The following is a 26,447-nucleotide window of genomic DNA, read 5'->3' as shown; positions in this document are numbered from 1 at the left end:
AATTAGGTATAGAAGGGATATATATATATATATATTATACTGAAAAGTCGTAATCTGTGTTCGGTCAAGCATGCGTATGTGCTTCTGTCATTTTTTTCTAAAAATGATAAAAAAAATAGAAGAACGAGTTTGGAACGAACAAGGAAAAAACGCGTTGATGTTGTCAACATTATGCATATTCAACATAAAGCAATTGTAGGAAAATATTTAGACATTCCTAACATTATTTTCTGGAAAGATCCCATTAACTCTAAAGAACTTTTGCTCAAAATTCAAAATAAATTAGCTGGCTCGAAAGAACTCTCTTTTTAAAGTTGGGAGATATATCCTCATTAAATCTAGCCTGCTGGCTGGGACGTCTAATCAAACTATCGCTTACTTTTTGGCCCCGCAAGATAACCAATGCTATTGATAGAGAGCGTAGAAAATTCCTTTGGAATAAGAAGTCAAATTTCTCCCCGGTTGGCCAAATGATGTATGTGTTCCTAAATCTCATGGGAGATTAGGGATTGGGGATTAGGAAATCCAGTCACCTCAATATGGCCTTTTTGGCAAAGCTTGCTTAGAAAGTAATTCAGGATAACGACAAATGGTGGGTGCAAATCATGTAAGCAAAATATCTTCCTAAAGAATCCTTTTGGTTAACAAAATGCAAACAAAGCCTAGGGCCGGCCCTGAGAGTTGCCCATGTACGCATCCACTTAGGGCTCCCACTTCGGAAAGACCTTTAAAAATTTGATAAATTCTGTAAATAGCATATAAATAAAGAAAAAGTAAGAAATATCAAAATTTATTTGTAGTGTAGTGGAAATGTTTGGTTTCTTTTTTATTTGGAGTGTTAAGTTTGAAACATGGAGTTGTCTTTTTAGTCACTAGTTTTTTCTTGTTTTTTAAATTTACTCTCAATCCATCTATCCAAATGCATATGAAGTTATAAAACTCAAGTCCCTTTGCAATCTTTTTTTCTTTCAACTTTTCAATCTCTCCATTTATATCGAATGTTTAAATCAACTATCACATGGTCTTGAAAATTGTACTTAACATAATGAAAACTTTGAATTTATATTTTGCTTTTCAATAATTTATTATTCAATAGATCATTTTAATACTCGATTCGTTAATGTGATGTTGATTTTAGAAAAAAAACACAATAGAAATAATTGGCATTATTGAATTTATTATACTCGTCAATCAACAATTTAGTATATGCATTGTGACAGCCCGTCCCGGATTATTCGTACCGTAGGGGTGAATTGATGGTTTTGCCCCTAGTATTTTTGTTTCGTTGTGTGGTCATTTTTGGAAGTTGGTTGGCTGCTTTTGGACCACACACACACACCCACACTCATTCCTATTCTTTGCCATGTCCCGTATCTGTCTCTCTCTCCCTTTCCTTTCTTCCTTGTACGGACAAGAACCCAATTGCTTGAAAACGTGGTAGATCGAGGAAGAAAACTTTACATTTCTACTCGTGAGGTTCTTAGGAGTTCAACCATACCCATTTCAGGTAAGGGAACCTTTGTTTTCACGTCGAATCCGAGAGGTTCATTTCGGAGTACTGTTCATGCACATGTAAAATCTTGTTATTTTGGGAATTTCAGGCTTGTAGGAAGCTTGGTGAGGTCCTTAGGAAGCTCGGGGTGGTTCGTTTGAAGGTTTTGGACGTCGGGATCGTGAGTTGCAAGTTTGGCTGGAGTTGGTGGAGTTTTTCCGGCAACATTCCGTTGGTTTTAGTGCTTGAAAGTGGTAAGGATTTGTTCCTTTAGTTGTAAGCTTCATTTTGGTACCAATTTCGTGAAATTTGGGTGAAAAACGAGTGAGATTTTAAGTTTAGAAATTTTCTCGGTTTTTCAGCGACGGCGACAGCGCCGGAGGTTGACCGGAGAAGATGACGGAATATTCCGTCAGTTTGGATGAATATTCCTAACGGCATTAGGTTAACTTTAACGGAATCTGTCAAAGTTAACGGAATATTCTTGACGGCGTTAACTGACGCCGTCAGTGTGCGAGGCAGGTGCCTGCATGTGTGGCCATGCCTTGGCCGGCGCGTGGGGGCGCATGCGGTGTCAGAAAATTATTTTAAAAATATGGGGATGTTCGTGAGGTTGAGTAGATCACGTTGGTGTATTCATACACCCCATTTGAGCATTGTATGAGAAGTTATTTCGTAATGTTGGTTATGTGCTTTAAAATTAACGTTTTTATAGTTGTTTCGCATATAGGTGAAACCTATCCCGAGGACGAGCGCAGTCACTCAAGGCAAGGGGGTTATGACCCTTCTACATACCAGTGAGTGGGCTTTTGGTTTTCTGTATATACCTATATACTTGTGATTTTCCCAGAAAATGAAATGAAATGTTTATATGTTTTAAATGCCATGCTTTGCGTTTGCCTATTCAATTATGCATTAGTAGTTGCATATATATATATATATATATATATATATATATATGTGTGTGTGTGTGTGTGTTTGGTGCTACAGACGCACAGGTAAGTGCCAGGTAAGTTATGGTTTATGTTTATGTTTAGTAGTGAATTGAGATGCATATAAAGCTCATAACCTGCACCCCCGATGTTAGTGCTCCCGCCCAGAGTAGGGCACAGTCCTTCACGTGATGTTCACCTCCCGCACCACACGCTCATCTTGGATCCAAGTTAGGTGCACAGTCCTGTCGTACAGACCACTATAGGTGGTTCCGACTCATAGGTGACCCGCGATTATTCGCCCAGTCTTCACGTGATCGTAGCACTTGAGCGTACTTATTTTACACCCAATACTGTCATACAGACCACTTTAGGTGGTTCCGACTCGTATGCAGGTATAGTTAGTGAGTTGTGGATCGGAGCTCTAGATTTAGCCATACAAGTCACGTTAGGTGACTTTGGCTGACAGATTATATGGCATTGATTTGACATTACCTGAGTACTTGCATGTTATTTAGAGGCATCGACATGGCAGATTTCTGAGCATGATTTATATATGTGTATATTCTATTTTCTGGGAAACTATACAGGTTTTACGGCGAGGGGTTATAACTTTTGTTATTGAAATGATTTTGACAAGCTTTGTTTTTGCCCACTCACGTTTTCTGTTTTGCGCCCCTCCAGGTTCTAGTTTGGATAGTTGTGTTGGTGGCTCTCAAGGGATTCACGGCATATCTGACAGATTATCACCAGAGTAGGACCACCTTTGGGTGTGTTTATTTAGTGTTTGTCCCCCGGATTGCACTAGGTCTTCCATGCTCTGAATATTGCTTTTCACACTTACGCTTGCACTTGTATGTTCTACTTAGTGTATAGCTTGGTTTTTTTTTATTCGTACTTTTATTATTATTTCTTAGCTTCCGTACTGTGCACATGGTTACGTCACTTCCACGTGACAGCTAGCATGCTCTGATCTCGGTCGGGGTGTGTCATGCATACCACATTATCACATAAAAATTACTTCAAAACATTAAAAAAATAATAAAATAATAAAATAAAAACATTTGCCTTTCAAGTATTACATACTCCAAAATAAGAGCCTAATGAAAAAATATTAGTACATTACGATAAGATACCAAATTTTAAAGGATAAGCAAAATGAAGGAAGTTGCATTTTAAGGTTGAGGAACCTTGCACATTTATATATATTTTTCACATTTTTTTAGATTGAACTCCCTTCAAAATATTATTTGTAAGGGTTTGTATGGTTTTAATATTCAAATGATGTACCCATGCTCATAGCGTAGAGGATGCGATCACGAGTTTTTGCATATTTTTTCACATTTTTCACACTTAAATTAATTATTATAATTCTTTTAATTTGTTTGGTATTTTAAATTACTTGATACTTTTATTTTAATGTTTTTTTTTATAATTTTTTTAATCTCACTCTTTGCCTATAGTATACTATAAAAATAAATAAATAAATAAAACTTAAATTTTTTAAATTTATATAGAATAATAATACAATAATACATATTTAATATTTAATATACAATATATACATATACACTATGACTATTGTATTTATAGTAAGTTTCTTAGTAGTTTAAAAAATTAAAATCATGAAAATAACTTTTTTCTTAATATGTCGAGATAGGTTACCCGCGTGTCACTTTCGTGTAAACCTGTTAAGAACCCATTAAATAACAGGTTCTTATCATGTGACCCGATAACGACCCAATTAGTTATCGTGTTGACCCGAAACCCGTTATTTTCGTGTCGTTTACGTGTCGCATTAACGGGTTGTGTAAGAAATTGCCAAGTCTATTTGTATATCTATCTTCTTTAAATATTAATTTTTGATGATATTTGATGTAGAAATAGAAATTTTTTATGTATTTAGCGAATTATCTTTTATACATATCGATGTACAAAGAACCGAAGGTCAAAGAACTTTAGAGCCCCACTCTGAAAGCTCACCAAGGGCCTCCAATTTTTCAGAGCCAGCCTTGACAAAACCACTCCATTGCTTGGAAAGGGGTCTTCTCAGGTACACCCATTATCTAAAGGGGAATGAGATGGCTGGTAGGAAATGGTCAAGACAATTTATTTTGGATTCATAACTGGGTTTTTCCTTTCCCTCTTGTTAATCGCATCAAGAACAATTTGAGAGATTGTTACATCCCACATCGCCCAGGGGAGTGATCCTTATATGTATATTCCCATCCTTACCTAGCACGAGGCCTTTTGGGAGCTCACTGGTTTCGGGTTCCATCGGAACTCCGAAGGTTAGCGAGTAGCGCGCGAGAGCAATCCTATGATGGGTGATCCATTGGGAAGTTGCTCGTGAGTTCCCAAAAACAAAACCGTGAATGAATGGTAAGCCCAAAGCGGACAATATCGTGCTGCGGTGGTGGAGCGAGCCCGGGAATTGATCCGCCCCGGGCCGGGATGTGACAGAGATTCTTTAAACCTTGATCTTAAAGTTATTGATGTAATGTCTGCAATGGCGGAGCCAAGATTTCTTGTGAGAAAAAGCCTTTCACAAATGTAAAAAAAAAAAAATGGCGGATAACAATTACAAAGTTACTAACCAAAACATCATAATAACATATTCCTTGATAATAGTGTGTTTGAAAGTGCTTTGAAAATGACTGAAGACGCTTTTAATGAAAGTGCTTTTAGAATTAATCCTTAGTTTAAATGCAGATGAATCCTACAAAGGAACTTAAGTACTTCTTGTAAGAAGTATAATATTAGTGATTCTTCCCAAATTCACTTACAGTGCTTTTGGAACACACAAAAATTTTCCCAAAAAAACGCTTTCAATTGTTTTAAATGTACTTCCAAACATGTACAATATTAATCGTTGCATGATAAACTTGTCATCTACACGATTAAATTTTATAGGGAGAATCAACAAACAAATTCTAAACACTAACACACAAATAAGAGATAAGATAGAAGATAAACAATAAAAAGTTATATACATCAAGATAGATTTTGCAAACTTATAGTTGTTGAATTAATTTGAATTTTGGTATTTGACTATATGTATGAATTTCAAAAATGAGAAGAAGAATAGCTTTGTAGACTTGGAGTCCTACTTCTGGGTTGCACCGTGAAAGAGAAAGATCAAAATAGATATATATATATATATAATTTATAAATGAAGGTTTAATGTTAAGGTTGTTTATCAAATGTCAAATGTTATTAATTTACTATCATATAAATATAATAATAGTGGTAGGATGTGACAACCCGTCCCGGATTATTCGTACCGTAGGGGTGAAATTACTGTTTTACCCCTATCATTTTTGTTTCGTTGTGTGGTTATTTTGGGGGTTTTGGTTGGCTGTTTTTGACCACACACATACATCCACACTCATCCTTATCCTTTCCATGTCCCATATCTATCTCTCTCTCTCTTCCTTTCCTTTCTTCCTTGTACAGACAAGATTCAAGGTGCTTGAAAACATCACGGATCGAGGAAACAAATTACATATTTGTGCTTGTGAGGTCCTTAGGAGTTCAACCATACCCATTTCAGGTAAGGGAACCTTCATTTTCACGTCAAACCCGTGATGCTCAATTCGGGGTACTGTTCATGCACACGTTTCGTTTGAAGGTTTTGGATGTCGGGATCGTGAGTTGTAGGTTTGGCCGGATTTGGTGGAGTTATCCCGGCGAGATTCCATTGGTTTTAGTGCTTGAAAGTGGTAAGGATTTGTTCCTCTAGTTGTAAGCTTCATTTTGGTACCAATTTAGTGAAATTTGGGTGAAAAACGAGTGAGATATGAAGTTTGGAAAATTTCCCGATTTTTCGGCGACGGCGACGGCGCTGGAGTTTGGGAAGACGACGAAATATTCCGTCAGTTTGGACGGAATATTCCTAACGGTGTTAACAGAATCTGATAGACTTAACGGAATATTCCTGACGGCGTTAACTGACGTCGTTAGTGTGCCAGGCACGTGTCTGCGCGTGGGCGACGCGTGTGGCCGTGCCTTGGCCGGCGCGTGGGGGAGCGTGCGGTGTCAGAAAATTATTTTAAAAATATGAGGATGTTCATGAGGTTGAGTAAATCACGTTGGTGTATTCATACACCCCATTTGAGTATTGTATGAGAAGTTATTTCGTAATGTTAGTTATGTGCTTTAAAATTAACGTTTTTATAGTTGTTTCGCATATAGGTGAGACCTATCCTGAGGACGAGCGCAGTCACTCGAGGCAAGGGGGTTACGACCCTTCTACATACCAGTGAGTGGGCTTTTGGTTTTCCGTATATACCTATATACTTATGATTTTCCCAGAAAATGAAATGAAACGTTTATATGTTTTAAATGCCATGCTTTGCGTTTGCCTGTTTAATTATGCATTAATAGTTGCATATATATATATGTGTGTGTGTGTGTGTGTGTGTGTGTGTGTGTGTGTGTGTTTGGTGTTGCGAACGCACAGGTAAGTTATGGTTTATGTTTATGTTTAGTAGTGATTTGAGATGCATAGAGAGCTCATAACATGCACCCCGGGTGTTAGTGCTCCCGCCCTGAGTAGGGCACAGTCCTTCACGTGATGTTCACCTCCCGCACCACACACTCATCTTGGATCCAAGTTAGGTGCACAGTCCTATCGTACAGACCACTTTAGGTGGTTCCGACTTGTAGGTGACCCGCGATTATTCGCCCAGTCTTCACATGATCGTAGCACTTGAGCGTAATTATTTACACCCAGTCCTGTCGTACAAACCACTTTAGGTGGTTCCGACTCGTGTGCAGGTATAGTTAGTGAGTTGTGGATTTGAGTTCTAGATTCAGCCGTACTGGTCACGTTAGGTGACTCTGGCTGACAGATTACATGACATTGATTGATATTACCTGAGTACTTGCATTTTATTTAGAGGCATTCGACATGGCACATTTCTGAGCATGTTTTCTATATATGTGTATATATTTTATTTTTCTAGGAAGTATACAGGTTTTACGGCGAGGGGTTAGAACTTTGTTTATGAAATGATTTTTGAAAAGCTTTGTTTTTGCCCACTCACGCTTTTTGTTTTGCGCCCCTTCAGGTTCTAGTTTGGATAGCTCTGTTGGTGGCTCTCAAAGGTTTCACGGCATATCTGACAGATTATCACCAGTGTAGGACCACCTTTGGGGGTGTTTATTTAGTGTTGTTTCTCCCGGACTGCACTAGGTCTTCCATGCTCTGAACATTGTTTTTCACACTTACGCTTGCACATTTATGTTATTTACGCAGTGTATAGCTTGGTTTTTATTTATTCATACTTTTATTATTATTTCTTAGCTTCCGCACTGTGCACATGGTTACGTCACTTCCACGTGACGGCCAGCATGCCCTGATCTCGGTCGGGTTGTGTCATGGGATGTAACCAGACTTGGAAGTTGGAATTTGGAATTAGGAAAGAATAGGTTTGAATTTGCTGCATTGTTGACAAATAAGAGCATGACTGTAAATGAATGAAATATGATAATTAGAGGGTTGAAAAGAAGAAGTCAGGATAGGCCATACAACAACATTTGGGATCCGGCACGACCACTATTGCTGAGGCCTCCGTGATGCTTTTAAGCCTAGCAAAGCAGCGCAAGTTGAGGAAGATCATGGTTCGATCCAGTCACTAGAAGGTCAAAGTTCATTCGAGAATCTAAACCATGTGGAAGATATCAAGTGGTTGGCCTCTTTATCATTATTTAAAGGTCACATTTGAAAACAAAAAAATCATTCAATTTAGAAATCATTTAGTCATCCACATGTGTTAAACTAATTAATGATTTTGGTAACGAGTAGCATCCTCATGATAACTCGTCCTTTTGTTTTATGCATATAAATAGCTAAAAGAACTCCAAGTTGAATATTTTTTTGTATATATGATCTCTAAATGATAGTAAAGAGAATGAACAGTTTTAATTATAGTATTCAGATAATAAATATTCGTTAACCGTAAGTAAGTGAAAATAAGTACCCATGAAAGACACAAGCATTATCATTTGAGGTTAGGAGGAACTTCTGTATACTTTTTTTAGTCATATGCACTGTTTTTATTTAATTTATTCAATTGAATAGTTAAAAACAAATATAAAAGTGTGAGAAACTAAAAATTGCATGTGAAAATAGCCTCCTAGTTTATTGTCGCAAACCTTTCTTTTAAGAGAACTAATTTTGGTGGTCGTAAATTGTCCTTGTATTTATGACTAGTTTGCAATATTCAAGATGAAATTCCTTAGTGTATGCTTTTCGCAGACGATATAGTGTTGATAGATGAGACTCATGAAGGGGTAAATGCGAAGCTTAACCTTTGGAGAGAAGTGTTGGAATCTAAAGGTCTTCGCCTAAGCCGATCAAAGACAGAATATATGGAGTGCAAGTTCAATGCAAATGGAGGCTAAAATGAGTTAGGGGTGAGGATCGGAGATCAAGAAGTACTGATAGGAGCATATTTATGCAACTTTTTTATCTTATTTCGTTGCATTTACTTCGTTAATTTCTATTTATTTTGGTAATTTATGTTATTTTCGTATTATTGTAGGTCCAATGGTAAAAATGACAATAAATGGCCTAATGGAGCAATTTGGAGTAGTTTTGGACTTGGATTGAATAGCACACATGGAGACCATATGGGCTGGATGTTTTTGGTGTTTAACATGTGCTAAGATCTGGAGGAATCAAAGTTGAAGCTTGGAAGACAAGGAAATACATAATCTTATCCAACCTTATCCAAACTTATCTCATCTTATCCAATCTTATCTTATCTTATCTAATCTTATCCAACTTTATCTCATCTTATTTCTAGCTGCAAAAGGAATCCTTATCATATTCTAAATAATTCCCATTTGATTCTAGGAGTCCTAAGATAATTCAAACACCCTAATCATTTTTCTCGTTGGATTCAGTCGTGCCCTTTGCCTTATATAAACAAGTTGTGCCGCAAATATCAAGAGGGGAGATTGTGCCGCAACCTGCCATTCAACCATTGGAGTTTTCAGAGTTCTTTCTATCCTTATTTAGTTTTAATGTTTATTTTAGATTGTTTTTCAGTTATGTTGAACATGTGTAACTAATTTCTTTTTAGCTAGAGGTGAATTCGAAGCCTTGATCATATGTTTTACATAAATTGATTACATCTAGTTATTGTTTCATAAAACATGAATGTGATTTACTTATATGTTTTATAGAAAACTTATTCTTGTATGTTTATTAAGGATGCATACTTAGTCTGCATGCAGGGATTTGATGCTAGAATATAAGGGAATTTCACCTAATCGTTATGAACTTAAATTTGCAAGTAGTAAAAGTCACTAGTCATGATTGAGTTAAGTAAATTCTTGGCAGGAGTATCACGCTTTTCATAGTTACGAATGTTTCGTCAATGCTTATGATTTTCACAGAACTTGATGATCTTTGAGATGTATCTCTATCATGCTTTTCATAGTTAGGGAACTTGAGAAGAAAAATTTGGTTGCGTCGCTGAGTCCAATTCAATGAACCTAGGAAAATCTAAGAGTTAATTTGTGCAGTTCACAGTTAATTTGAGGCATTGTCATTCATGGTTTATAGAAATAATAATTGGAAATCCATTTGTATGTGTATGTTTCATGTATGGAGAATTTGCATGTGTATTCATGCGTGGAGAAAAATCCTCTAGCTAGCCTCTCACCTATATCTCGTATAAGACCTAATTCGTTTGCTGCAATTTACTTTATTTTTATTAAAATTCGTCCAAAAATCCCCCTCAGTTTTTATTTTGTGTTCGTCTAGTTTAGTTTTCAGTTTATAAGTTTAATTTGTATTAATTAGCATCCCTCCTAATCCCCCGCCTAGAACGATCCCTACTTGCTCATACTACAATTGTCTAAATTATAAGGTTTAATTTATGTGCTAGCTTTTAACACATCAAGTACCAAAGAGCAACCACTTTAGCTACCTAGGATCTATCTTGCAAAAGAACAGAGAATTAGATGGAGACGATAACCATAGAATACAAGTTGGATGGATGAAGTGGAAGAATGCATCCAGCGTGTTGTGTGACCGCCATATGCCACTGAAGCTCAAGGGAAAATTTTGTAGGACGGCAATAAGGCCGATGATGTTGTATGGCATAGAATGTTGGGCGGTGAAATATCAACACGTACATAAAATGGGTGTAGCGGAGATGAGGATGCTTCGTTGGATGTGTGGGCACATGAGAAAGGATAAGATTAGGAATGAGGATATCCGAGGTAAAGTAGGAGTAGCCAAAATTGAAGGAAAGATAAGAGAAAATCGGTTACGGTGGTTTGGACATATGCAAAGAAGGCCTACTAAAGCTTTGGTTAGAAGATGCGACTACGGGACAGAGGTCCAAGGCCGAAAGGGTATAGGAAGACCTAGGAAAACTTTGAAAGAGACTCTATGAAAAGACTTAGAGTACTTAGATCTAATGGAGGACATGACTTAGAACCGAGCGCAATGGCGTTCTAGGATTCATATAGCCGACCCCACTTAGTGGGAAAAGGCTTTGTTGTTGTTGTTGTTGTTGTTGATAGTCTCCAACAAATTTAAAACACGTTTCCATTAGGAGAAATCTTGGCTATAACTAAAAGGGTTTTTTTCACAATTGGTCTCTAAAATTAATCCACTCATGGTCCTTATAATTGAAATCGATCAATATGTTGTAAGCATAATTTACTGAAATATGGAGGCCAGAAACAAAGAAGGGTGCGGCATAGAGAGAGAAGAGAGAGATGTGTAATTGTGAGGTGTGTTCAATTTCACCCCATTGTGCCTTTATTTATAGTAGTAGGGAAGGTTAATTCCTTACCCTAATAGGATTACAACTCTAATAGGATATTAACTACTAAAGGGAATATTCAAAGATATCCCTAGATACCTAATATTTACACAATCACATTCCTAATCTAATATGACTACAACATTCCCCCTTGAGTGTGTAAATACTCAACTAAATGGCACATCATGTCTTAATCATTTAAATTGCGCTTTATGATCGCTAGGCTAGGCTATTTGGGGTGAACATGAGAATTTGATGTTCAATTATAAACCTAAAAGGCATGCAATACTTTATTGAAAACCACAGCATTATCCAGTCTCCCAGACTTTAAGGAATAAGTAGGGTAGTGAACATTTAAAATCGGCTAGGAGGTTTAGTAGCAATGTGTGTGGACAAACATGTTACCAGTTTGTCGATTCATCAACCTAAAGCATAAGTATTTATATGGTCCACATTTTGGTTGGATTAGTCCACATATATTCACTATGAAAAGAGGGTTGTTTCGTATCTTTGCAAGGGATGATTTAGAAAATCAATTTCCCTAATGAGCAGGTTTGGCAAAGTGTGCTTGTAGGCACAAGATACTTACTACGGGTAAGGAGATGTGTTGTAGTATCATTGTTCGACCTAAGTGTCCCAAATGGTCGTGCCAAATCAAGTAAACTGCTCAATCATCAAGCTCCAGGATGGCCACATGTGGTGTGTTCCCAGTTGGGAGACAACCCATTGGCCCCAAATCAAAGCTTCAGGCTCATTTTTGGAGGTGGTGCAAAGACATGTCACTCTATTTTCTTCAGTGGTTTCATGATCATTGTTATCTTGTATATCCTTTAAAACTCAACGACGTTCTTCCGGAATGGGAAGAATATAAGGTCCCTTAAATGGTAATTTAATACCATTCATACAACAAGGAGCGTGTCAATGCTCTTAATCATGTTGGATAGACCAGAAGTCGTTGCTAGAGATGTGATTTAAGCATAAAGTTAGTGTACGTACTATCACATTCATCCAGACAACTAATTTTCCCACATTCGTACCTAATCACGTGTTTAATTGAATTTAGTCACATGTATACAAGAAACATGATTCAATTAACTCGTATTCGAGGACAATATCAATAAGATTATCCATAAAGAAAAACAAACACCAAACTGGATTCCAAGAACATGAAAAATGTTCAAAAAGTAAATTGTTTATTGAGGGGATTCGGCCAACAAAGCCATCCATGTCAAAATTCTGCTCTTCCAACGATGTCTGGTGGAGCAAAATCAATCTCACATATTGACTACAAGAATGGTACTCCTCAACAACATTGGTAAGGGCACGAACATGTGCATAACCAATGATCTATTCCATCGAGACGAAAGTAGATTCTGCAGGGTTGAGGCTCGGGAATATTATCCCTTATTCTTGAAGTATTATGTCTTAGGTGCCCAGGATCATGCTTCAGGCATGATGCCATACCCTGGCAAGCCCTGATTCTACCATAGGTTGTAAAAACAAACTCAAAATTGGATCGTGAGAAAGACAAACCCAAATTTGGGTTCAATAGACTCTAGCCGAAGCTGGAGGGGTCTTTGCAGTAGGCCTTTACCAAAGCAGAGCAATATTGTTTGGTGCATCTCTGCCGAAGCAAGGCACATCATTCGGTAGGCTTTTACCGAATTGGGTTAAGCCATTCGGTAAACTCCAGCCGAATTGAGTCTATACCGTTCGGTAAACTCCAGCCGAAGCTGGGTCTATACCTTTCTTCTCACATTTGTGGTAGTAATCAGATCCGAGAATTTGGTAAACTTCCGCTTTCTACATTGCTGCTTCAAGAACGAGTTAGAAACATGGAATGGCTAGATAGTCAAGTGGAGATTCACGTCTTGTACCCCACTTAAAATGGTTTCTAATAGAAACGTCCAAATAAGGGAAATCGAACTTATGAAAGTTCGACAATCCATTGAATTGGAGGGAACAAGATTGTGATTGGTGCTATAGGAATGAATCATCCATAAGCATCAAAGTTAGAACATTCTAGTTCTAAGACATGGTTTTCATGAAAAACGTTGGGTTTCCATGGGTGTATTTGTTTTATGAAAACTTCGGGTTTCAAAGGCACTAAATTTGAAACTACAGGTTCAATTTAGTTTATGAATGTTTAGTTCATAAAAGAGAGGTTCTTACAAGAAACACAGAATGCAATATGCTGATTTAAGTGTAGTGGATTTAAGTTTCTTCGAGAACTTAAGTGTGAGAGCTTCGAGACTACAAAAGGATGTCAACAGTTCAAAGTATACAAATAAATTATTGAATCAATAATGTCCAAAAATGATCTTCAGGTCAATAATTTTGGATTAGTGGACTGGTGGTCACTTTTAATTAATTCAATAGATCGGGACCAAACGGGGTCGATCGTGGAAGCAAAATAATAATAACATTTGGGTTAAAATTATTTGAAATGCCAAACATTAGCATTAGATTTGAAAAATCATAGCCCAATAGCATTTGGGCTTAGGTGTCGTGAGTAGGGCAAAGCCCTAAAGGCATATGAGCCTCGGGTTGGTTGCAAAGCTGCCTAAGCATGGTTGCAAGCCATGGGCCTAGAGACTGGGCAGCCCAGCAATAAGGTTGTTGGCGTTTCGGCCAAAAATTGGTGTGGGGGACATGGGCCCAACTCAGGAGCTGGCCTAGGGATGTGCGTGCGAAGCCCAGCCACAGGCTAGCTTCGATTTTTGGGTCGTGGTTCAAGCCCAGCCTTACTGGGCTAGCTTTGGTATATGTGGACCAAGGCGAGGTCAAGCCCAGCAAGTTGTGGTCTATGTTGGCAGATTGGGCCGAGTCATAGGCAAGCCCAACAAAGCTTCAGGCTGTGCTGAAGTGGACTTGGGTTGGATTGGGGCTTCAGGCCCGTGTGTTAGTCAACCCAGGTCGAAGCTTGGTTAGGTTCGAATAGCAGCAAGCCCAAAGGGCTGCTATGGCTCGGTCCAGGGTGTCTATATGACACCATTCCCCACGCACAGTGGTTCGGCGATGGTGCCACAGTGGTGTGATGATGATGCCACAAAAAAAATCCCAATTTTCTTTTTTTTTTTTTTCTTTTTTGTTTTTTCAAATTCTCAAGGGTTTGAAAAACCCTAATTTGCTTTTAATTTATTTCAATTCTTTGACTCACAAATTCCACATAGCATAATTGTATATTGCATGAAACATATATATATATCGGAAGGTAAATATAGGGGGTTCATGCATCATGGGGAATGTTTTGTAGAAGATCCTCCTTGAAAAGCCGGAATTGCATCTCCAATGCGTTGTATCACGTTCAATAAAATAATAAATTAATCATAAAAATAATGATTAAAATGTAATACTCCCCTGATTGAAGATCAAACTCTCTTTAGTGCAGTGTCAAGAACGTGCTGTAGACATAATTTATTGAACAATTATGGAGACCAGAAAAAGAGAAGGGTGCGGCATAGAGGGAGAAGAGAGAGATGTGTAATTGTGAGGTGTGTTCAATTTCACCCCATTGTGCCTTTATTTATAGTAGTATGAAAGGTTAATTCCTTACTTACAACTCCAATAGGATATTAACTACTAAAGGGAATATTCAAAGATATCCCTAGATACACTAGGATTTACACAATCACATTCCTAATCTATTAAGAGTACAACACAATATAGTTTTTGAAAAATAAATGTTGCAAATCAATGTGATGATTTTGTCACAATTCTGTAAAAAAATTTGTTATGTACTGATTTGGCACTCATGAATCTCACAAGTCTAATTAAATATTTGATGTATGTATTAAAAATGTTTAAATAATAAAAAAAAATATTTTTATTTAATTAAAAACTTTATAAATAAAAACTTTGGTTTGTTCATCTTCCTCTTCCCCACCCGAGAACAACCACGCCTGCACAAGAGATGAACAAATAATGCAGCATAGGAAATTGAAGGCTGAGATGTAGAATGCTTCGATGGCCTGGGTATTCCCATTGATTCAAATATAAATTACAACTTTGACTTTTGTACAATTAGAAGAGATTAGTGGTGTCGGATTTTGTACAATTGCAAGTTTAACTTTTATACAATCTTTAATTAGGGTTTTGTTGCTTGAAAAAAAAAAAATTGAATCTGTTTGTCCGGGAGCCACACCGCGCTGAACCCAGAATCCCGAAGTCGCTGCCATCGTTCATCGTTCGTCACCTGCCACAACCCAAACCTGCACCGAAGACCAGTCCTCATCCAGCCGAACCTGTTCTGTCCGCCCAACCAGCAAACCACCAGCCTGCACACGCGTAACCTGCAACCCAGACAGACCCGCGTTCTGGTGGAGCTACTGCTCCCATATCCTATCCAACTGCTGCATCGTAAAAATTTACTTTTTAATTTTTTAAGTTTTTAATTAAATAAAAATAAAAATTATTTTTTAATTATTTAAATATTTTTTTTAATCCACATGACAATATTTAATTAGACTTGTGAAACCCAGTTATGTGCCAGATCAGCAAATAATGGAATTTTTGATAAAATTAAGACGGAAGAACCACATTGATTTGCAACATTCATTTTTAGGAACTACATTGATCAATTTTCAATTTCAAGAATCATCTTGATGAGATAGACTAATTTCAAAGACCATCTGTTATACAAATCCCAACTAAAATTATACAATATTAAAGTATCTAACTCATCATGTAACCAAATAAAATCATCGTGGCCCACAGAGCGCGTACATTTGGCTTTAGAAATGGTGTTGGATCTGAACCTTCACTTCTCTTTTAAATTGACATTAGGGATTTGTGATCCTAGCCAAATAAACCCATAGATTGGGAAGGAACCTGAAGTTTCACTTTCCAAAAACATAAAACACCACATTAACTACAGAGGGCACAAAGAAAAGATCAGGCGCTCCCAAAAGTCTACTCATACATAAAAGCACCGAAAAAGTCATTTATATGCATACATCTGCCAGCATCCTACTGCAAAAGGTAAAACCTAGAAAGCTCATGCCAAATACAAAACCTACAAAGCTGTACACCCAAAGCTACAACGTACATACGCTCGTATTTTACAGGGATATGCTAACAAAACCACTACTAATTGAGATCACACAGAGCCAACAGGATAATAAACTCAACCATATGACACTTCAGGACAATCTGCCAATCATCGTCCTTCGGATCAGCCCATCACCTCTGTGATCATTATTGCCTGCTAATGATCATGAAGTCGAGGTTTGGAATGTTGTTCTCAGCAGAGAAGTGCCCATGTTCTTGAGCTACAGCCTTGTTCTGAGCAACTAATCGGGACCACTCCGTAGATAGAGTGGCGGAGGCCTCCTCCATTGAGCCATTTGTTTGCCATTCTCATCAGCAAACCCAGGGATACAAGAGAACTGAAAGAAAACGAGCAACCATTAAATTTGCACTCTACAACCCAGTTATGAAGTTTCAGCCACAAGGACAAACACATCCCGCTTTACCTTCTGAGAGTGAAAGCGAGGGAGAGACAGAGCAACAACAAGCTGCTACCTTTAAGTTTCTTGGAAATCATTGGCACCACAGCAGAAGTCAAATCTCTGTTCATTCCGACCATAAGTAATTAGGTACTCTTAACAGTATTTTGATGGTAGATAACCAGCATTGTGGGAAATATATATATGCAGTACAAAAAACCAAGACATCCATAAATCATAAAAAACCACATAAGCTCATGATCCAACATTTTAACATCCATTGAATAAGGAATCACAATAACACCAAATGTCTTTCCTAGCCATGTAAATACGTACTTCTTAAGAGCGCAAAGACTATCATCCCAGGAAAAACTAGCTTACAAGGTGAATATGGTTATTGCAAGATCAATTGTGTAAATTCAAACAAAAATTCGTAAAGATCATGAGCTTTTTCAATAATGGATGTCTTCATCGTAGAATTGAAAATACAATATAGTTTAATGTTCCTTTCATAAGGGAAACAATTTCATTGATACCAAAACCAGTACAATAACCGTGGACCAGTAACTAGAATACATCCAAACAGAAATGAAAAATGCTAAATATCTACCAATCCAGCCCAGGAATAGTCCTCAAAGATAGACTAGATCACCCAAAGCTTTCTTTTCCAACCCAAAAACACTTTTGTCTCTCACAAAGACGTGCTGCATGACTGTGGGGTGATTAGGCTGTTCTTTAGTTCCCCATATATGTAATTTAGATGTTATTTAGCTCCCTACTGTAATTAGGGTTGCACTTTAAATAAACCCTTAGAGGGTTTGTCATTAATTTCGAGTCGAAGCAATATCGTCATAGATTACCCAATGAAAAAACAGTTAAGTGTAAATCATTGATCTCCTAAATTTTTTCTTCTTGAACAATAAACATCGAGGCTTCTGCTATCATAAAGATGATCAGGTCCTAGAAGTAGTTTCTAAACAAAAAATGGAAAAGCTTTATGGTTAATAAATAAAAGCCGCCATCCTGCAATAGTTTGTCTTACTGTTTTAAATGTTGTGATCAGTGACAGAATGCCAAATACAGTTTAGGAGGCCTCTAGATGAACAGTCAAATACAGTTTCAGGTACTACGAAGCTTCTAAGAAGAGGAAATAGAATATGCATATAATATTCCATAACATTTTACTTTAATGTGGAGTAGTATAACCAATCAGACAATTCACTGGGCAACACTCAACGAAACATCCAAAATACATTTCACGTTATACTATAGTGCACTCACATGCCAACCTACTAAAATTATCTTGCAGACAGATATAAGCATACAAATCTTTACCATATCTCCATCTTTCACGTACCAATGGAGCCTATCAGCAACCTGCACATTCAGAGTTATGCTGATAGAATTCTCCACGGATTCATGGAGTTTATAATTCAAAAGACAACATTCACAAAGTCAATACTTTCGTTTAATGCAACACTAGAAAAGAACCAAAAGGCATATTCAACCCAACCCAAATACGTACAGATTTGGCGAACTTTCTTGTTATCCTCTGTTTGTGCTTGCCACCTCCTATGATACCTTAAGGAAATAAATAGCAAAACGAGGTGTAAACAAAAGCCTCTTCCAAGTTCCAACAACTAAAAGAACTAAATCTGAAACCCTTCCACAATATTATGAAAAGCGTACGTAACAAGTTAGTATAAAAGGTGTTACCATAAAAGGTCAGCCAGATTCATGTAAAAAATGACCCCTGAATAATACGACCTTCCTCCACGTCTTTCCTTGATTGTCATCTTCACTGTAACCAAAACACTGGTATCAACCGTCCTGCCCATAATTCAAAATTATTCAACTTTTAACAAGACAATACCACTACCTACAAATTATCTCATACCAGAAGACAAAGCAACAACACTGTAATATAAGCAAGTACAACGGAAACAATTAGGGCAGTTCCAAAGGAAAACCTTGCTATACAATCAGCCCCAGCCCGTTAAAGCATAATATTAGTGCCAATTGCCAAACATAAGTTTACAGAAACAAACAAGATTATCAAATTCAATAAAAACTACAACCTTTTCTTTCTCAAGCAGCGGCTCAACTTTGATCCTAAATTATCGCCAACAAGGTTGACCCGACATAATAATGTGTGTAAACAAATATACCTAAAGCTGATGAAGTCCGAACTCACCCAAAAGGAAGTGAATAAAACAGATAATTGCCACATTGCAATCTCCATTGTTGAAGCTCCACAACAGTTTTGAATCATGCTGCATTCTCCAGCAATATGCCCTGTTTTTTAACACGTCATTGATGAAAGGTGTTCAAACCTGTTAGAGGATCAAGAGGGCCTGTATACTTTTATTTCTCCAGCTTTTCAACCTCTGATACAGACCAATAACATGTCCCTAGTGCAATCAAAACCCGCAAGAGAAGTCATAGTTGAGCAACGTATAAGAATCTACCCAAAGTATCTGAAAATTTCCATCTACTCCACCATTAATAATTTCTAACTGGGTGCCAAATGGTTTATTTTTAACTAGTAAGCCCGTCAATCAATCTATTATATGTAGCAATATCAGGGATAAACCCCCTATCAAGCATGTCATCCACAAGCACTTCCCCCTCCTTTCTTCTTCCTTCTCTTGAATATCCAGATACCAAAATCCTATAAGCTGTGCTGTCTAACTCCAAACCTTTGCTCGACGAAAACCTCCTAAGACTATCTGCCTCCACTGTTCTCCCCAAATTGCAAAGGTCTTGAAGGAGACAATTAAAAGTCACGATATCTGGAACTGAACCCTCTTCAAGCATCCTTTTCATCAATCCAGAAGCTTCATCCATTCTCCCTAATCTCCGCAAGCCCTCAATCAAAGTTGTGCAAGTGATCAAGCTCGGAACATTTCCTGTCCTCCATAGCTCATCCACTACCTCCAACGCTCTACCCGAACTTCCCTTCTTACAAAGCACCCCAACAAGACTGAGATAATCATAAGATTTAGGCAACACTCTTTTCCTCGAAAAATCTATCAACAATTCACACGCCTCCAAAACCCAACCTTCTCTACAAAGTCCATCGACCAAAATCTCACAAGTGACACTCGAAAACTTGCAACCAAAGTCAATCATCTCATAAGCCATCCCTATCCCATCCTCAAATTTCCTCTCCCTAAAGAACCCCTTTATCAAAGTATTGAAACTCACCACATTGGGACTACACCCCTTCTCCCTCATATCCTTAAACAGCTCCAAAGCTAACCCGAACTCTGAATTACGACAAAAACTACTAATCAGAATGTTAAAGGTATAAACATTGGCCTTAACTCTATCCTTAATCATCTTATCATACAACCCCAGAGCCTGATCATGTTGGCTATGTTTCACAAACCCATTAATCAAAATGTTGTAAACCACAACACTAGGCCTGCCATCAATCAATTTCCGCATAGAATCAAATGCATTCAAAGCATCACCCAATCTCCCAACCCTGCAGTAAGCATTAATGGCAAATTGGAAAATGGGTTCTGTTCTTGGGCAAGAAAAAATACCATCGGAGCAAGGACAAGGGTTAGCGACCATGAAGCCAAGGAGGGAACTCAACTCGGGAAATCGGTCTGAGATTGCGAGGGTGCGAGCCATCCATTCGAACGTGGAGTGGTCGTGGCGGAAGGAGTCGACGGAGGAGGCCCAGTTGAAGATGTGGAAGTCGAAGTGGGTGAATGTGGGGTGGTGGTGGAGCTTGGACTGGAGGAAATGGAGGAGGGTTTGGGGTGTGAATGGTGGGTTCTTAATATGGGTTTTGAGGAAGTTGAGGAGGTGGGTGTGGTTAGAGGTGTGGGAGAGAGTTTGGGTGGGGAGAGGAATTGATGGGGTTTTGGGTGCACCAGGAAGTGTTGGGTTTGGAATTGGAGACAGTGGTGGCTTTGTGTTTTTAGGGTTTCGCTGCTCCAGCAGTGGTATGGCAATTGGTCCTCTCAGCTTTTTCATAGTCCTCGGAATAGTGCTAGCCAACTAATAAGTTCACAAAAAAAGTGCTCTATAGCTCTGTGAAATGGCGAGTGTAGGATGTGTAGCCCATTCAATGCAAGTGCCAGATATACTCTCAGCTTGCTCTGCATCAAAGTAAATCAATAGCATTAGCTTGGAACCAGAAAGCACGACCATTTTCTAATTAGTACAAATATTATACAGAGAAATAATATTAGTACAAATATTAACATGCCAGTAAAATGATTTAACAAAGTTAACCAAAAAGAAAAAGAAAGAAGAGTGATAAATCCAAGATTTCAAAATGGGGTCTTCTGTCTGCTGAATATTTCAGCTAATTTTCGCAAGTAGAAAGTTTATCACAAAATTTTGTAGACCCACCTTTGTTTTTGCAATATTTCCACCTGTTAAACATTTCTATCATTTATATAAACTGCAATGTGAAGTACAAAGGAGACTCCACTGCAATTTCGAGATAAAACTCCACTTAGGAACATTTAAGCTTAACCCCAAAGATAAAACCTTCAATTGGCATCTCGTAAAGTTGCAAACTTGTAATCATTCATAGTAATAAGATCTCTTGAATCTTGAATTAACCACCTCTCTCAGATATCAAATTAAATACAGCATAGCAATTTTCAGTAGCTACCAGAGACTTCTTCAACATGCCAGACTCTCAACCATTCCTTTTATTCACGCTAAACTTTAACGTATTCTATGGAAATGATGATGGGAGTAGTTTGATGCAGAAAAGAAAATATTTTGCATGCATAATGGAGAAAGTATAGAATCCCTAAACCCCTAAACTGAATCCCTACAGTAGTATTTAGGTGAAAGCAGAAATTATACACTAAATGAATCACTAAAACCCTGAATCCTTAATCTCTAGTCGCAATTAAACTTATATTAGAAACCCATAATTCCTAAATAACTAAATCATAATTTAGAAACAAGCATAAGGAGGACTTACAAGGCTGGAGTACTGAAGAAAATCACAAGAAAGACGAAAGGACTTACACTGGGGTGACTGGAGTATTTTGCATGACATGTTTCATTTTTATTGTACCTACCCACCACTTTATATGGTAGAGTAAGCATATGTTATGCGTATACCATACTATGCACTTTACAACTGTAACCCATTGCCCATAAAATTTCCAATTTCACAATGGATACCACATTTTGCTAATCATCTTGTGTAAATCGTTGATGTCCAAGCCCAACTAGTCTAATAATCGACAATTACATGTAAAGATTACACGATCCCAAAAAAAGGCCAGAGTTGACTCGATTAAGCAAAAGCTATTTTCTATATTTCATAACCCAAATGTAGCTCTTTTACCCTATTAACAAATGATAAATAATTGGATCTAATTTAAAGCTTTAATAAAAGCATGATATTCAAGAATTAAAGAAGTAAATCAATCAAACATGAAAGCCCATTGTTATAAAAGAGATACATTAATTCAACAATTTCTGAGTAAAACATCGATTCAAATAATTCTAAAGGTAATTAATCGCCTACGTTAATGCCAGCAACATTTTTTTTTTCAATGTGATCTACTCTATCCTTTTCTTTCCCCTCTCACTCTCTCTCCTTTCCATTTCTTTTTGTCAAACTCTAGTGTATTCTGTTGTCTTTCATTATACCTAGGAAAATTGCATCACAAGGACTGGTGTACAATTATACTAGACACTGAGGCGGTAAAAACTAGGATGGATAGGATACTGAATGGTCTGGCCGCCAACCTAACATGCTCAAACTCTAGAGTTAGAGTAGCCTTACATTGACACCTCAAGCTTTAGCAGCGTTGCTTCACCAGAACTCTATACTGCTTACATAGCACATTTGGAGAAGAGAAAATAATGAAAATAAGTGAATAGAAAGAAATATGATGAAGGGACAAATCGAACTGAATCGCTTATGTTAACCATATTAGTTTTTGTCAATTACATTTCCTATTGGTGGTTATCACTTTAAATGTTGTTAGGATGGTAGAAATTTATAGATTAAAATAGCGGCTGCAATATTAGACCTATATGTGCCTCAAACTGTAAAGATTATTAGGTTTATCATTTTGGTTTTGTTAGAATGTTTTCCTTTTTTGGTGAAAATAGAGGAGGACCAGGCAAGATTAGGTCTTCGTAAGACATAAGAACTAAGAATATTTATAGTGTTTGTTTCAACTTTCAAGTATAGATAGTCGCAGTTCATGTTAACTTATAACAGAAACAGAGTTTACCGAACCATGAGCCCGTTGTACATTATTTTTGTATGCAGACATAACATACAGACTCAATCAAACTGCGAAAGGCAAACATTAAGCTGATCTTTTTTTCCCCGAAAAACAATAGGATTACTTCTTCTTATAAATGCTATCATATCAAATGGAAAAAGAAAAAAAAAACATTGGAAAACAAAGAACCAATGACGTGAGGCCAAGGCTCGTGAAGCCCCCGGCATCCGACGCTTCCCTAGCTCTAAAGATGATCCCAAGTGGAATGAATCCACGACTGAAAGTCTTGGTAAACATATGCAACCGACTAAGACTACACAATGAGGGTTACCAATTACTAACAAAACCAACTCACCGCCATCGAAAAGCCTTCCCCCTTACCCCTCAGAATCCACCTAACCATTGCCAAATACAAAGAAAGAAACCCAATATATTTTACAGATAATCGCAGTAAAACAAGAAGAAAAAGAAAGCGAAAAAGTGAAATTGAATGATGGGGAAAACTTACAAATTAGCTGAGGTTCCTCCGTTGCCGGGAAAGGGAGATTTGGTGGCGCGTGGCCTGGAAAGGAGATGGGTGTGGGTGTCTGTCTGTGGGAGGGGAAGGGAACTTGGGTGGGGCTTGGCGCGGCGGAGATAAACCGGGAAAAAGGTGGATGGGTTCTTGCTACTCACTTCACAGATTGAAGTGACCGTTGCAAACGAAAGGACCAGATCACACCACTTGGCACGGATGACGCAATAATATAAAAGTTGAATAAAATAAGAATCTCCAAGCTCGGGCTGCTTTCAGGCCGGAGGATCTTGGGTTTCAACTTTCAGCCCATTTTGACTTGGTACCACGTCGTTCTATTTCGTATGAAAAATTAGTGCATAGTTTGTTGATTTTAGGTTTTTTTTTTAATGGATTTTTTGTATAATCAATTTATTGTTTTAACTCGACAAACGTAACTCATACTCTTGCAATCTGTCCTACATTGGCATCAAGTTTGATATTCATTTCTGGATTGCAACTTTGGATTATTCCAAAGCCATAGTTAGACCATGTGCTGGTTTGGTATTGTTGTGCTTTGAAAAAAAACTGATTCTGCTGTACTGTGAGAATAAGCGGCTGTGAAATAAAGCAGCAGAGTGTTTGATAAACTTTTTTGTGAAAGTGCTTTTAAAAAAAAAACAGTATTATAGTGTTTGGTAAACTTTTATGTAAAACATATGTGAAAAAAAACCGATTTTTCAAAGCTGGGTTTTGCAGCTTCTTATTTTTGGCTTTTTCTCACCTAAAACTGTGAAAAAAAAACTGAAGCTGAATGTTTACGAAACACAAAAACAGCTCCCAGCTTTTTTTGATACCAGCTTTTCTCAGAATCACCTCAGTACCAAACCAGGTCCATCTCTAATGGTGACCTAAAACCTAAAAATATTTAGTCCAGAAATAGTTTTTCTGCTCCAACCCTTCTGGCCTAAAATTTTAGCCCGAAATTATCAAAAAATGAATTAAGGCTAATTTTTTTTTAAATTAACTTTAAAAAAAATTATGTAGACTATCCTAAATTAATTATATGAACATTTTAATCTAAAAATATTTAAATTCTGATAAATTTTGAAAAATCACTAAATCAATACATGAAAATCATGATAAACCACATAAACTTAATACAAATAACATTTAATAAACCACATAAACTTAATACAAATGACATTTAATAAACCACATAAACTTTAAAAAAAATTAAAATTAAAAAAAAAAAAAAAAAAAAAAAAAAGACAGTTAATAAACCACATAAACTTACTACAATCGAAAACTCATAAACTTAATAATGATAGTCTTGGTTTGGTGATGGACTTGGGTGATAGTCTTGAGATGAATCATCATCTTGAAGTATACTCCTTGTGGCATTCCTTCGTAAAATGTCCTTTTGCTTACCAAGTATTTCTTCCTCTCTGGAGTGTATTTGTCGAGGTCCTCCATCATCAAATTAACTTCGAACCTTTCTTGCTCCATATCCCCTTGTTCCTTCATGGCCAAACGCATTTGGACCAATTCTTCTTGCCGAGAGATATAGTTTTCATTCATTCTTACCATTTTGCTAGCAAATTGTGCACGTATCGGATCTTGGGACTTCCCTTTTCTCTTTGCTTCTTTTTGCTTATCTCTACCTGTGGGCCTTGCAAAAGAGGAAGTTGAGGTCATTTGTTCGACACCTTCATTGTCGGCAAAATTCACACCTTCATTGACATCATTTGGGGGTGGGGCTTCACTATGAAATAATCTTCCACATTGTTGGTTCGCATCGGCTCCCTACCTCGGACAATCCTTGAGGATGTTCCAAGCATGATGCGACTTAAAAGCTTGATTTTCGGTGTAATTCTTGTCTTGTTAATTGCCATTGTTTTGTCACCCTATGCAACAAATACATAAAAACAATTGGTTGCAAAATACTATTATGTACATGACAACTAAAATATCAACAAATAAACTCATAATTTATAAGGCGCCCCTTCCACTAGGCATGTCAACCATGGCTCTCTCCAAGCTTCCCTTCCACAAAGTGCATGCTTTGTTGATAATCTTCCACCGATCATAAACACCACCAACTTCCCTTCGACCGGCGTTGGAGTTTTCATGGAACTTATCAACGATTTTACTCCACAAACCTTTCTATTTTGGTTCATGCCGACGGCACCATCTTCGCTAACAGAAATCCATGCCAAACATAAAGCAATATATTCGTCAAAGGTCCAATTACAACCTCTAACATGCTATTTTGCCATCTTGAAAAATTTGGAAATGAGAAGAAATGGTAGAAAGAAAAATTGGAAGAATTGTAGGAGAAATTTGAGTTTTGTGTGGATGTTTGAACACATACATAGGTATTTATAGAGTTTTTGGTTGAATTTTAAGTTAAATCATTGTTTTAAATTATTTTAGCCGTTGGATTTAAATTTGGACCATTAGATCTTTTTTTTTTACCGTTAGATTTAATTATCTTCAATCTAAGCCGTTGGATTCAATAAATATATAATTATAAAACTAAAAAAATAATAATTTGAACCTGGACCGTTGGATTAACCAACGGCCCATTTAAATCCAGCCGTTGGGCTACATAATTGGTTAACACTCGAGGGACAACCCCACGAGGGTGGGCCCGGCTTATCTCCCTCTCTGGCACGTGCAGGGTTGATTTTGTTGTGTGGGCGATTGGCAGCTGGGCAGTGGGCTTCACAGCCCCTATTTCAGTCTCAGTCGGTGGGACCCATTTTGCTTTGTGGCCTAAAATTGGGCTGGTATTTGGCCTCAGAATAAGTGTAAGGTTTTCGGTTAATTTTAGGTCATGGGTTGGTGGGTTGGAGTGGATTTTAGGGGTTGGGGGGGGGGGGTTTAGGTTTTAGGTCATTGTTGGAGAAGGTCTTATGGAAGAAAAACGGGTTTTCCGACTATGACACTCAAGAAAGGTAGTAGTCTTCTCTTTTTTTGTTAATTTATTAAGAAATGATTTCCTAAGCATTCTTTTTTTTTTACTTATTCGTTTGCAATGTGGGAAGGTTGTTGATTCTTTCAT

The 26,447-nt window shown here is 37.4% G+C and overlaps 1 protein-coding gene across 7 annotated transcripts; it reads right to left on the bottom strand.

The window, feature by feature from the left end:
• Positions 1 to 16,135: 16,135 nt before the first annotated feature.
• On the bottom strand, positions 16,136 to 23,547 carry LOC137712458 (pentatricopeptide repeat-containing protein At2g36240). Of its 7 annotated transcripts, XM_068451550.1 has the most exons (7): positions 23,396 to 23,547; positions 18,855 to 20,775; positions 18,377 to 18,461; positions 18,186 to 18,241; positions 17,996 to 18,037; positions 16,688 to 16,783; positions 16,136 to 16,600 (listed from the first exon to the last, which is right to left on the bottom strand). In XM_068451550.1, exon 2 carries the CDS (start codon positions 20,648 to 20,650, stop codon positions 19,199 to 19,201), a length of 1,452 nt encoding a protein of 483 aa, XP_068307651.1. In that variant the 5' UTR covers positions 20,651 to 20,775; positions 23,396 to 23,547; the 3' UTR covers positions 16,136 to 16,600; positions 16,688 to 16,783; positions 17,996 to 18,037; positions 18,186 to 18,241; positions 18,377 to 18,461; positions 18,855 to 19,198. The 7 variants fall into 7 exon arrangements, with proteins under 7 accessions (XP_068307651.1, XP_068307646.1, XP_068307658.1 ...); XM_068451545.1 differs by having other exon boundaries at positions 18,186 to 18,490; XM_068451557.1 differs by having other exon boundaries at positions 17,996 to 18,241; positions 18,377 to 18,490.
• Between the last annotated feature and the right edge of the window lie 2,900 nt (positions 23,548 to 26,447).

Source organism: Pyrus communis, chromosome 1 (assembly GCF_963583255.1).
Source record: "Pyrus communis chromosome 1, drPyrComm1.1, whole genome shotgun sequence".
In the NCBI taxonomy this organism is placed as follows: domain Eukaryota; kingdom Viridiplantae; phylum Streptophyta; class Magnoliopsida; order Rosales; family Rosaceae; genus Pyrus; species Pyrus communis.
Note: the sequence above shows the minus strand (reverse complement) of the source record. Positions and strands in the feature narration are given on the sequence as shown.

Coding starts and splice junctions, on each gene's coding strand:
- LOC137712458 (XM_068451531.1), bottom strand. CDS start 20,650: ATGAAAAAGCTGAGAGGACCAATTGCCATACCACTGCTGGAGCAGCGA.